Consider the following 14,595-nt stretch of genomic DNA (forward strand, 5'->3'; position numbering starts at 1 on the left):
CATTTTATCTTCCAGCTCACTTATCTGTTCTTCTGCCTCAGTTATTCTGCTGTTGATATTTATAGAGCATTTCATCCAAAAGCAGCAGAATACACATCTTTCCCTTGTGCACATGGACCATTCTCCAGGATTGACCACATGCTGGGCCACAAAGAGAGCCTCGGTAAATTTAAGAAGACTGAAATCATATCAAGCATTTTTTCCAACCACAACACTACGAGATTAGAAATAAACGACAAGAAAGAGAAAACTGTAAAAAACACAAACATGTGGAGGCTAAACAATATGCTACTAAACAGCCAATGGATCACTGAAGAAATCAAAGAGGAAATTAAAAAATACATAGAGACAAATGAAAATGGAAGCACAATGATCCAGAACCTATGGGATGCAGCAAAAACAGTCCTAAGTGGGAAGTTTATAGCAATACAGTATTACCTCAGGAAACAAGAAAAATCTCAAATAAACAACCTAGCTTTATACCTAAAGCAACTAGAGAAAGAAAAAGAAGCAAAACCTAAAGTTAGTAGAAGGAAAGAAATCATAAAGATTAGAGCAGAAATAGATGAAATAGAAATGAAGAAGTAAGTGAAATAGAGATGAAGAAAACAATAGCAAAGATCAACGAAACTAAAAGTTCTTTGAAAAGATAAACAAAATTGAGAAACCTTTAGCCAGACTCATCAAGAAAGAAAGGGAGAGGACTCAAATCAATAAAATTAGAAGTGAAAAAGGAGAAGTTACAGCTGACACCACAGAAATACAAAGGGTCATAAGAAACTACTGCAAGCAACTGTATGGCAATAAAATGGACAACCTGGAAGAAATTGACAAATTCTTAGAAAGGTGAAATCTCCTAAGACTGAACCAGGAAGAAACAGAAAATATGAACAGACCAATCACAAGTACTGAAATTGGAACTGTGATTAAAAAATCCCAACAGACAAAAGTCCAGGACTAGATGGCTTTATGGGCGAATTCTATCAAACATTTGGAGAAGAGATAAAACCTATCCTTCTCAAACTCTTCCAAAATACAGCAGAGAGAGGAACACTCCCAAACTCATTTTATGAGGCCACTATCACCCTGATAACCAAAACCAGACAAAGATACCACAAAAAAAGAAAATTACAGGCCAATATCACTGATGAATAAAGACACAAAAATCCTCAACAAAATACTAGCAATCTGAATCCAACAATATATTAAAAGGATCATACAACATGATCAAGTGGGATTTATCCCAGTAATGCAAAGAATTTTCAATATCCGCAGATCAAACAGCACACCAACAAACTGATACACCACATCAACAAATTGAAGTATAAAAACCATATGATCATCTCAATAGATGCAGAAAAAGCTTTGGACAAAATTCAACACCCATTTATGATAAAAACTCTCCAGAAAGTGGGCATAGAGGGAACATACCTCAACATAATAAAGGCCATATATGACAGACCTATAGCTAACATCATACTCAGTGGTGAAAAGCTGAAAGCATTTCCTATAAGATCAGGAACAAGACAAGGATGTCAGCTCTTGCCACTTTTATTCAACATAGTTTTGGAAGTCCTAGCTATGGCAGTCAGAGAAGAAAAAGAAATAAAAGCAATACAAATTGGAAAAGAAGTTAAACTGTCATTGTTTGGAGATGACATGATACTACACATAAAAAATCCTAAAGACGCTACCAGAAAACTACTAGAGCTCATGAATGAATTTGGTAAAGTTGCAGGATACAGAACTAATACACAGAAATCGGTTGCATTTCTGTACACTAGCAATGAAATATCAGAAAGAGAAATTCAAGACACAATCCCATTTACCATCGCACCAAAAAGAATAAAATACCTATGAATAAACCTGCCTAAGGAGACAAAAGACCTGTACCATGTAAACTATAAGATGCTGATGAAAGGAACCGAAGACAGCACAAACAGATGGAAAGATATACCGTGTTCTTGGATTGGAAGAATCAATATTGTCAAAATGACTATACTATCCAAGGCAATCTACAGATTCAATGCAATCCCTCTCAAATTACCAATGGAATTTTTTGCAGAACTAGAACAAAATATCTTAAAATTTGTATGGAGACACAAAAGACCCCGAATACCAGAGCAGTCTCGAGAAAGAAAAACAAAGCTGGAGGAATCAGGCTCCCTGACTTCAGACTATACTACAAAATTATAGTCATCAAAACCGTATGGTACTGGCACAAAAATAGAAATATAGAGCAATGGAACAAGATAGAAATCCCAGAAATAAACCCATGCACCTATGGTCAATTAATCTATGACAAAGGAGGCAAGAGTATACAATGGAGGAAAGACAGTCTCTTCAGTAAATGGTGCTGGGAAAACTGGACAACTGCATGTAAAAAAAAATGAAATTAGAACATTCTTTAACACCATACACAAAAATGAACTCAAAATGGATTAAAGACCTAAATGTGAGACTGGACACTATAAAACTCTCAGAGGGGAACATAGGCAGAACACTGACATAAATCAAAGCAATATATTTTTTGATCTGTCTCCCAGAGTAATGGAAATAAAAACAAAAATAAACAAATGGGACCTAATTAAACTCAAACGCTTTTGCACAGCAAAGGAAACCATACACAAAATGAAAAAAACAACCACAGAATGGAAGAAAATATTTGCAAATGATGTGACCAAGGAATTAGTCTCCAAAATTTACAAACAGCTCATGAGGCAAATGACCCAATCCAAAAATGGGCAGAAGACCTAAATAGAAGAAGACAAAGAAGACATACAGATGGCCAAGAGGCATATGAAAATATGTTCAACATTGCTAATTATTAGAGAAATGCAAATCAAAACTACAATGAGATTATCACCTCACACCAGTAAGAATGGGTATCATCAAAAAATCCACAAACAGTAAATGCTGGAGAGGGTGTAGAGAGAAGGGAACCCTCCTGCACTGTTGGTGGAATGTAAATTGGCACAGACACTGCAGAGAACAGTATGGAGGAGATTCCGTAAAAAACTAAAAATAGAGCTACCATATGGTCCTGCAATCCCACTCCTGGGCGTATGTCTGGAGATAAACATGATCCGAGTGGATACACACACCCCAGTGTTCATTGCAGCATTCTTTACAGTAGCCAAGACATGGAAGCAACCTAAATGTCCATCGACAGAGGAATGGATAAAGATGTGGTACATACATGCAACGGAATATTACTCAGCCATTAAAAAGAATGAAATAATGCCATTTGCGGCAACGTGGATGGACCTAGAGATTGTCATACTGAGTGAGGTGTAAGTCAGACAGATAAAGTGAGATATCGTATGTTATAACTTATATGTGGAATCTAAAAAGAAAAAAAAAGATACAAATGAACTTATTTACAAAACAGAAACAGACTCACAGACTTAGAGAAAGAACTTATGGTTACCTGCAGTGGGGATGGGTCGGGGGCAGGGATAGTTAGGGAATTTGGGATTGACATGTACACACTGCTATATTTAAAATAAATAACCAACAAGAAAAAAACAAGAAAAAGAAATAGATGCAATCCCTGCCTTTATAGAACTTATGAATTAGAGGGAGACAGAGGTTTCAAATACTCACCCAGAAAAAGATTTTTCATCAACCTGCGGCCTCTAAGATCACCCAGGGCCACAACATCCAGATAGCATAAGGAGAAAAAAAAAATATGGATGATCTTGTGGGAAGTTTTTATGGCAAAGCTTGCAATGGTAGTTCACTTCACTGACATTCTATTCACCAGAATTCAGTTACATGGCCTAACCTACATGTGAGGAGCATTAGAAAATTTGCCACTGTTGAGAAGCTACCTCCCAGCAGTAACTGCACATGCGGAGATGGAACAGGAATTTTGGTGCTTAACTAGTAGTCTCTGCCACATCAAGATGCTAAGATACATGTGCTTCTTATATCTGGATTTTTAGTTTTCATTAAATTTGGAAGTCTTTTGGCCTTTTTATCTTCAAATACTTTTCTATGCTTTCTCCCTTCCCCACGACCTTTTTGGAATTTCAGTATCATTTATGTTAAGGTGCTTCATATTTTCCTACAGCAGAAAAAAAATATATTTTTAAGTTCTTCTATTCTGTTTGCTTCAGTTTGAATAGTTTCTATTGCTCTGTCTTCAAGTTTACTGTGTTTTATTCTGTAGTATGTAATCTGCTGTAAGGCCCATTGAGCAATTATTTTTACTTCTAATAATGTATTTTCATTTGAAAGCTTCATTTGGTTATAATTTATATTTTCCTTTTCTCACTGTATTCATTGTGTTTACTTTTTCTGTAAAGGGCTATGTAGTAAATATTTTAGACTTTGCATGTCACATATGTTCTCTATCATATACTTGTCTTTGATTCTGGTTTATTTATCATTTGTTTTTATAATCCTTTAAAATTATAAAAATCATTCTTAGCTCTCAGGTGATACCAAAACAGGGCACAGGCTAGATATAGTAAAATATAGTTATATAGTTATCTGTTATATAGTCCTTGTCTGCTAATTCACCATCTCCGTTTTTTGTTCTGTTTCTGTTGACTGATATTTCTCTGGGTAATGGGTCATATTTTTCTGCTTCTTGAGGTGACTAATCATTTTTACTGGGTGTTGAACATAGTGAATTTTAAGTTATTGAGTGTCTGGATTTAGTTGTCTTTGTTTAAAGAATGTTGGACATTCATCTGGTATATAGTGAAGTTACATTTGGTTCAATTATATTTTTTGAGGTTTGTTTTTAAGTTTTGTTAGGGCAGTTCTAGAGTAACCTTTAGGGATGTTTTAACTCCTCTACTGAAGGTGTATCCCTTCTGAATTTGCTACTAAGTACACAGGTTATTTAAAGAGGACTCTCCACTCTAGCTGGAGGAACAAATACCCAGCCATGTGTGCTCTCTTGGAACCATTCAGCTCACAGATCCCTGGACTCTCTTTGCCTGACTTCATGGAATTTTACCCTTTGCATGCATTTGTTAGTATTTAACAAATACCCAGGGGACCACCATGCAGATTTTTAAAGTTCTTTTTCTGCAGAGCTCCCTTTTCTCTGGAATTCTGTCTTAACAACTTACAGGCACTTCATGCTTCCTGCACGCTGTCCACTCATCCCAGGGAGAGCATCACATTCCATTTATAATCCACTCCTTGATTTATGGTTCTGAAAATGCTTCTTGACAAAAAGCCAGGCAATTATGGGGTCTTCTCCCTTTGTTCCTCTCCTTTCTGGGATCACAGTTCTGTATGACCCTGTCACAGTGTTTGAAAAAAGTTATATATTGCTCAGTTTTTAATTTTTTTTAAAGAAACAGATGTAAATTTGCTCCTTGTTGTTCTGTCATGGCTCCTTCTTGATTTAAAGATTTTATTTTTTCTCCAGACCTTTAAATAATTTAAATTATCATTGAATGAATTTTTTTTTATTTGGACATGCTGAGAAGTATTTTAAGTGAATGAAAAAATCCACATATTTATTAATAACTTTCCTCAGTGCATTAACTTGCCTTGTCATTTCTAAACATGTCTCTAAGGAAGGTAAATATAAACTAAGGTGGGATATTTGCTCAAAAGCATATTTGAGTATTCAGGAATAAACCTTCAGTGCCGAGATGTCGGCCCTGTTATGTTATATTTAGCTCCTTTTAGTGAGGTGTTTATCTGGATAAATGATGAATGTTTGTCTTCGAGTTGTTATAAATCTGTTTCTCAGATGAATTTAATTTCATCTGTCTTAGTATGAAAGAAGCTGAAGGAGCTGGACTGAGAGATTATAATTATGAGAACCCTTTAGTTTTCCTTCATAATTATCAATGATTTAATTTTCTTTGAAACTTGGAACATTATTTGTTGTGCCTTGATGCGCATTTTAACTACCTGTTGTCAGTTTTCTTCTCTATGAGAAAAGAGTTTCTTCTTACACACAAAGATGCGTAAGGCTGAACTATTAAATATAAACAAAGCAGCTATGTAAATGTAGCTGCTGCTCTGTATATGTAATATAATAGATCATTAAGGAATGTAATATTAAATAGTTTGTTTAATTAAGAGGTAGACAACAATGATGCCTGTCTTGGGAAGGAACAAAAACCTCACACTGATGTCAGTTTTACTTGAGTGCTGATGGGATGTTGAGATTTAGCAAGGGAGATTTGCAGAAGAATTTCCCATGATAACATCTGAGACTGGATTGAATGCTTAGCATCTGGAATTGACCAAGTGTACTCATCTTCCACAATTTACAGTTCATTTCTTTTTTGTAATAAACAAGCCTATTTCCTGTCACTAATCCGCTCCCCCATCCCTAAGCTATTTCAGAAGAAACTAATAGCAGGGCAGAGCACAGTATGAGATCAGTATCTGAAAAGATGTGTTACAGTAAACTTTTAGGTGTGTTTTGGAACTGTTTTTTTTTTTTTTTTTTTTTTTAAACTGCCGTGTTTTGGGGCAGTTACAATTTATAATACTTTAAATGAGTATGGTCTCATACTCAAAACCAGAACAAGGTCAGATATTTTCAGTATCTAAATAAGTGTCACAGAAATTAAAAGTAAATAAAATTTAATTTTAGGAAAAATAAATTTCTGGAAATTGTTAAAGTTTTTTCTTCTTTAAATACAAATAATTTTGATTTTATTTTGTCACTTTTTTCCCTGCTGTATACGTCATAAGAGATTAAAGGATATTGTTTATCAAGTTTGTATAAATTTAGTTATTTTAAAGTATAGAAATAGGAGTATTTGGTGATAGATTTATAATATTATAAACAATTAAAATTAAGTTTAATGACATTTTAAATTTAATAGCTATATTTTTTTATCAGTAGATTTGAGTACATTAAGAATTTAAGAGGGAGTTGTTAGTATTTCCTCCAGGTGATTGGAATAAATCCCAAATCAAATGATTACATTTTAAAAAATTCTTATTCTCAAAAGACTACATTGCCTTCATTGATTCTATTGGCTGGACTGGTTGTTTCCTTCATGTTTTACAACAGACAGACTGCAAACTTCTTAACATGCAACTTGCCATCATTCAGCCTATGTATTGCATTAAAAAAAAAAAAAAGACACTTAAAATCTTACAACCTATACAGATTTTAGAACAAGAGTAGAGAAACCATCAACCTTTTTTATATTCCCTGTATGTTAAATAACTACATTTTGAAGCAGTCATGACTTCTAGTTAAACTCAAGAGAAGTCTAAGATACTTAATCACATTGCTTTACTCTTCAGGTGAAAAAATACTGTTCTTAAAAATGGGCCTAAGAGAATTATTCAGATTTATTGTGCAGTGATACTATTTATTCCAAAGTGCCTACAAAGACCAAACTAATCTTTTGAAGATATTGAGATAATAATATGCTAAACTACTGAATAAACGAGAGGTGGTTTATCTTTAGGAAACAATAAAGCATGCAAAAAATTGCCTGGATTATTGATTCAGCCCCCTAATCTGTATCCTCCATTATCTCCTTTCCCTCTCATCTTCATAGAGCAGCCAGAATGTTTTCAAAACTCAAAACCAATCATGTCATCTCTTTGCTGAAAACCCATCAGTAACTTTCCACTGCTCTGAATACATCCCATAGTTTTGTCAGAAAGATCCTGCAAGGTCTAGCACCTAGTTGCCTTTCCACCTCATTTGGTACCACTTGGCAGTTGCACACAGATTTTCTTTCAGTTTGGAAAATTTTGGAGAATGCCCATTTCCTCTGGTGAAAGGATAAGTTTACCTACTCAGAACAATTTTCCTTTTCCTCATTAACTATTCACCCTTCAGGTTTCTAGTCCGTCATCGCTTCCTCAAAGAATCCTTGTTTCTGAATTCTGTAACTACTGCAAAGCCCCAAACATACAATGTCAGTACTAAATGCTCCTTCTGCAAAATACCTGACAGAAATGTAATTTTATATGTTTATTTTGTCATTTGTTTAGAGCCTTACTCTCTTCTAGACAGGATGCTCAGTGAGGGCAGGTATTGTGCTGACTTTTGATCATCACTGTAGCATGAGAGACTAATGCAGTTCCTCCTGGTACTTAGTAGATCTCAATGAATATTTTTTTGGATAGATGACCAAATTAATAAACTTTAAAATTCACAGAAAGTTTATACAAGTAACCAACATGACCCCATGTGTATCTTGAGTATGTTAAAAAATGGTTCTATTTAATAGCCTGTGAACCCTGCCCTTTCTGTGACATGTGGGACAGAAGATACTACAGACAACACTAATCAAATGGGCAAGCCTGGTGGCCAGGACAGAGTGATGCTGAAAGGACAAAAGTTCTATCATTGACAGGATTTGTACCAACTCACTTTGCCCAGAGACCAGGCAATATTACTTAGCAGAGAGAGCACAGCACTAGATTTAAGGGTTTCATGGTTTGTCCTAATTCTGCCTTTCACTTGTTCTAACTCTGGTATAAAGTAAAAATTTTAATTTAGGTAATACATTCTACTATAAGAGTCTATGATTACAGAAAATATATTGGTTTTTCATAAATATTATAGTAAATCCAGTCTGAACCACAATACAAAGGTTCTAGCATTCAGGTAGACTACCTAGCCAAAATGTTGTATATCTAACGTGTACTAAAAGCAAACTTTATTTATTTCACAATTTTATCAGATACTGATTCTATGATAGTCTCTGTAGTAATAAAGAGATCAAACAGGAGTGCTGAACAAAGAACTTGATACAGAAATTGGCAAAAGCACTGGTTTGAATGCTGGAAGATCTCAGTTCCCATCCTTGTTTTCAACTGCAAGTCAGTCATGCTTTTGGGTTGAAGACTTTCCCTAGAGTGAACTATTCTGTTAGTTGCTCTCCATCTCATGTGTCAGGAGTTTGGGGTGATTTCTCTCTTCTGTGAGCCTAGATTACTTCTTAAAGGAGACCATGCAGAGAAATTGATTTGTTTGCCCTGGAGCTTGGGGGACACAGTGTATTATTATTAAGACCATGGCTGAAATATTTAAATGTCTATTGCAAACCCAGAAGACTACATTTGGGAAGAAATTGAATTTCCACAGAGGATTAATAAATGGGGCATGTTTTCTTGACCATATGCAGGACTTTTGTGAGGGAGTTCTGGCCTGGAATTGTCTTAGATCCTGCCCAAGAGGCCCACCTAGAAGGATAAGGAGACATAGTTGGAAAGAGGGTGGAAGGATACCATTCTATACACATGGTACGAGGGAGAAAATAAGCAGCCAGCTAGAGAAACACATTCACCCACAACAAGGGAACTGATTGGGTTACTTCTGAGGGTCCCATGAAAAGGTTCATGAGCAATATGAACCATCTTTCTTTAATCATCTGCCAAAGCCCTTGGAAACCAGTACCAAATCAGTGCCAAGCAAATAAGATTCATCTCCCCTGATCCTTTCTACTTCTAAATCTAGGATGAATCATAGAGAGCTCAGTGAGCAGGGGTGGATGAAAAGAAATTCTAGGAGGGGAAACAGGGAAGAAGAGCCCACTTCACTGCCTCACCTCTGCCCCATCTGCCACAAGCCCAGGGGAGCAAAGAACCTTAACCTAAATGAAGTCAAAATTTTTTGTGAGTATCCAGGACTAGACAAATTAATTGATGAATTGATATTTTTGAGTTAAAAAAAGTGGAGGAATTTTTTCTTAATCTGAGTGTGAACTGAAATGTTTCTGCCTGAGATTTTATCTAGAGATAGGGAAGTAAATAGCTCACAGAGCTGGTTTGAATATGTTGTATACCAGCTACACTACAAATATATAATAGTGTAACATTTTATTTCTGAAGCAGTACTCAGCGTTGGTGTTAGTACTGAGAAGACAAAGAGTAGAAATAATTTGTGGTTGGGGATTGGGGGCAGCAGGACATTTTCACCAGAGGTTAAAGTTAAGTTATTGAGGAAAGGCATTGTATGTTCTGACGAGAAAATTGTAGTAATATATCTCATAGTCTAGACTGGACCACTAGTTCATTCTAATTACTCAACAAACTTAAAAAAATAGAGAGGGCATCATGAAAATAAATATCATATACACAGTAGTGTATGATGAAAATTAAGTATCTTTTAAGAGCAATATTATTTATGCTTTCAATTTATGAATTATGGAGCTAGGTGGATAAAGAGTGGGACAGAAAGAAGCTAATGTTATTTAATGCATACAATATAGTAAGAAAGTTGTTCCCAGTACCAAAGCATGTTGCCATTCCATGCCCATTGTGGAGTTAAACAGGATGCTGCCCATCTCTATTTATTAAAGTTACAGATTGTTAGCTATTACATCAAATCATAATTGGTCTTTATAGAGCTAGATGTTTCCTCAGACGTTTGATTTGAATTGAAGGAATTCCCTGAGTGGCTCAAGACAACAGCATAAATCTTGAGAAATTTTATTGCACAAATAATCTAGTAACCTATTGACTGACCTAAACAGTGTTATGACAAGATAAATTTTATAGCTTCAATTTCTTTATAAAGCAAGGAGCTTTATCTTATGTTTTAACACTAAGCACAGGTGGTCATGTAACCCCTTTGTTGGCATACAACATTTGCCAAAAGTAGACTCATGGATAATCCATGACCCTTATTTGGGAAATGAGAACCATAGGTCCAAATGTAAAGTTAGTAGAAACTTTCCAAATGGAAGAAAAGTATGATTACTTAGAAATGGAAGGTTCTGAGCCACCTACAATATCATAAGTAGATAGTTTACATTTAACCTAGCATTGATGCCATTGCATTTATAATGTTGTGTATACATAATCGTATGAATACCTAGCAAAATATGTTTACATTGTTTGATAGAGTCATAGGAATGTGTTACTAAAGGTATGTTACTGAATATATTATTAAAGTTACTATATTATTTCTTTCTAATTAAAGTTTCATAGATATGTGATGTATTCTTATTTAAACTGCATTTCCACAAACGTTTTCAGTAGCTTTTGAAAAATGCCAATGACAGAAACTATATTATATTCTCTCTTACATCATTTATTTGGTATATAACTACATTAAGGAAATAAAAACAAAGCTCAGACCTACCATGAACATGCACAAAGTTACTAAAGATTTCCTATTATAGACCTTAAGAATGATGTTTCGTTTGTTTTACTCGCTTCATCACCTAATCAATGAAAAGAAAATCTTAATTCTTTTATCCTGAGATCTAATTGGAGTATAGATTTTTACTTACTTTCATTGCTGTTTCAATCAATGGTTATAAAATAGTCAAGATAGCGTTTGTATTTATATATGTGCTTAAATTTTTTATGGACTTCTCATTTAATCTCTATTAGTATAATATGCACTTGGTATCACAACATTTGTCCTGTTATTTTTATCCAATAATGTTAACAGAGTTGATTTAATCGCATTTCTCTTAATGACTTATATCTGAACATCTCATCTTTGTTTTCAACAGCTGAAGATGCATGTGGAGGAACAATGAGAGGATCTAGTGGCGTCATATCAAGCCCTAGTTTTCCTAATGAGTACCATAATAATGCTGATTGCACTTGGACCATTGTAGCAGAGCCTGGGGACACAATTTCACTCATATTTACTGATTTCCAAATGGAAGAAAAGTATGATTACTTAGAAATAGAAGGTTCTGAGCCACCTACAATATGGTAAGTAGTTTGTATCAATCTAGCATTGATGTCATTGCCGGAGGCCAGTTGGGAATCAGAGAAAAACTGTATGTGGGCCTTTAAAGGATTAAATATTTAAAAGAGCTAACAGTTACAGGAAAATTATAAGGCATAGCTGTCAGAGCTGAGGAAGATTTTGGAGATGGGGTACTAATATATAGAATGGAATTTTGAAAGATGAAGCTTTCCATCAGTATTTCTTTATCACTCAATCAATGAAAAATAATGTGATTCTTATCAAAACTTGTGCAAGGAAATAAGAGTTGTTCCTACAATTGTGTTCCTTAGTGTGCCAGTTCATACTTTGTGGTTCCTTTCAGATTAATTGAATAGTCTTGGAAGTAATTTGCCTTTGTTTTTTTGTAGATAGCTCTTTTATGTATCCTGTTATCTGAAGGCAAAAACTAAACGCTATGATCTGTGTGAATGTGGTCTGTTTCTTTAGAGACTCAAGGCATGGTCTCATGAAAATTACAGAGTTTTCAGAACATACTTTTAGGATATAGTATTTTTAAAAAGAAAATATTTCTTTATGCTATTTTGAAAATTTAAATGCACTGGTATCATTGAAGTGTAAAGTAGACTCAGTAATTGAAGAATGGTGGGATTAGTGAAATGAAGACATAGGTAAACTCTAGACTAAAAGGGCCTTTTAAACCAGGTAAAATATTTGATAAGAATAGCGTGAATTTATTAAAGGATTTTTATCAAAAGCAATTACATGAAGAGGTTTGCATTTTCAAATGATGATTCTTGCTGAAGTATAGAGATTGATTTGAAGTGGGGCTCGATTAGCTGTTAAGAAAATCTCTTAAGAGGTGTTTGCTGTAATCCAAGAAAAAAATCATGGTAGCTTGTATTAGGATGGTACTGATGGAGATAAAGAAGTAGAATGAGTTGAGAGATTTTTAGGAGGTATAATGATAAAGACCTCTGTAGTGAATTGAAGAGTGATAAAGAAGGTGGTGTTCAAATAAAACATCATTTCTGGCTTGCGTAATAAATTGGTAAAGGCAGGAGAGATACTGAGTTGGAAAATGTTGAAGGAAGGTCACGTTTGGAATGGGAATGCTGTGGTTATTGAGAGATGTTTTACATATATTTAGTTTGAAGTCTCTTTGAGACATGCTGTTAAAGCCTAATAGACAACAATATCTATCTATATGATTCAGGAGCTATGAGTAGAAGCATCACTGATAGTGTGGTTGATTTTGATGGTAATAGAACCAAAAGGCATCAATAACATTGGCTAGACAGAGACAGGATGGAATGAGAAGATAAGAGGGCACTAGGATTGAGTTTGAGCATCAACAGCATATAAGGCCCAGGCTTAGAAGGATGATCCAGCAAAGGAGACTAAGACAGAGAGACAGGAGGAAATCTAAGGGAATAAGCTGTCACACAGGCAAGAAAAGTGTGAAGAAGAAAGAATAAGACAACATTGCAGATTGCTGTTGAAAGGACATTAGGTAAATGTGTGTGTGTGTGTGTGTGTGTTTTTAATACATTCATAGTTGGCTAGACGTCAGCAAAAGTACCAAGTGTTTCTATCAGCTTAATCATACCTTGTTAGGTAAGATGAAAATAACACACTTAGCTATACCAACTTTGTTTTTTGTTTGTTTGTGTTTTCCTCTATCTCTCAGTCCCTCAATACTCAGGTTTATATAACTTTAACCCTTCCCATGATAATTTTATGCCTGGGTACAATGAAACTCAGCAGAATCCTGGTTTAAAAATGTTAGAGAATTCAAAAGGTATTGTTTCATAAATTGCTACTTCTACAGTGTTACATATTTGAGTCATATCAAGGTAGATGATAATGCCATGAATTTTCCAATAATTTTATCTTTTGGTGTAGAAGAGATCCCATTAAAAATGAAAAATTTTAAACTTGCAACATATTTGATTACTAGAAGGAAATTAGAAAACACTGTTTCTTGGCACTTGTTCCTTTGTTACCACTGCATTCTAGAAACCAAATCTAACACATTTACTTTTGGGATCATAACATACCCATTTATGTTCATATAGTTACTTTCTCTTTTCAGATTAAGCATTATTAGTAATAATTTGTTTATCATCTAAATGAACACCTCTTTGTATGTTTCCAAGTTTCTGGAACTTATGCAGCTTATTCAATAATAGTATCAGATCTACAAATTGCTTTTCTCTCCATTTTCTCATTAAATGACACTGGACCACTTTATTTAGTTCCCCCTTCCTCAGGAAGAAAATAGCAACTAAGAAATTAATTATGTTACTGTCTTTTAAATTAGTGTTACCATGAATATTTAGATAGACTTGTTAAATTCCTTGTTGTAAAATATAAACACCAACAATGTCATTTGGCGCTTTTCAAGAAAATGATACAAATACCAAAACTATGTTATATTTTTATAAATGGCAATTGAAAGATACAGTGTCAATAAATAATATTGTCTGTAGTCATTTAAATGTAATTAAACAGCATTCCTTTTAATTGTATTAGTTATATAATTGATGTATAAAATGATCTGTGAATAATTAAAACTTTAAATCTAATCCTGTCCCTCTAATCCCTTTAAATTTTTTAATGTTCTCATATCTTTTTAAACATATAGTCATCAGAATAAGACATTTTATTTCAGGTGGCATTACATTGGTTCTTTCTTATGAGTATGCATTGCTCATATAATATTTTCAATCCTTAATAGAACTGAAAAGATAAATGAGAACAGGGGACCCATTTACATTATTTTGATTAAAATTACAGACGATTCCTTGATTACAGGCCCTTCATTGAGGAACTGGGAACTTGCCACTGGCTACTATGCATTTTTATTTTGTTCTGGAAGTTCAGGCAGTGAAGCAGGGCTTACTGTAACCTGCCTTTGACTTTAGCAACAGGGAATAAATCAGCCCAATAATTGTGCTGCATAGAGAATATTAAGTTAGCCA

At 34.4% G+C, this 14,595-nt stretch overlaps 1 protein-coding gene across 1 annotated transcript in view; it reads left to right on the forward strand.

Moving 5' to 3' along the window:
- Positions 1-14,595, forward strand: part of CSMD3 (CUB and Sushi multiple domains 3) — a 1,171,706-nt gene that overhangs the window by 336,892 nt on the left and 820,219 nt on the right. The window contains 1 exon segment of the mRNA XM_059902305.1: positions 11,427-11,634. Coding sequence (XP_059758288.1) covers positions 11,427-11,634 — 208 coding nt within the window.

Source organism: Balaenoptera ricei, chromosome 17 (assembly GCF_028023285.1).
Source record: "Balaenoptera ricei isolate mBalRic1 chromosome 17, mBalRic1.hap2, whole genome shotgun sequence".
NCBI classification, from domain to species: Eukaryota; Metazoa; Chordata; class Mammalia; order Artiodactyla; family Balaenopteridae; genus Balaenoptera; species Balaenoptera ricei.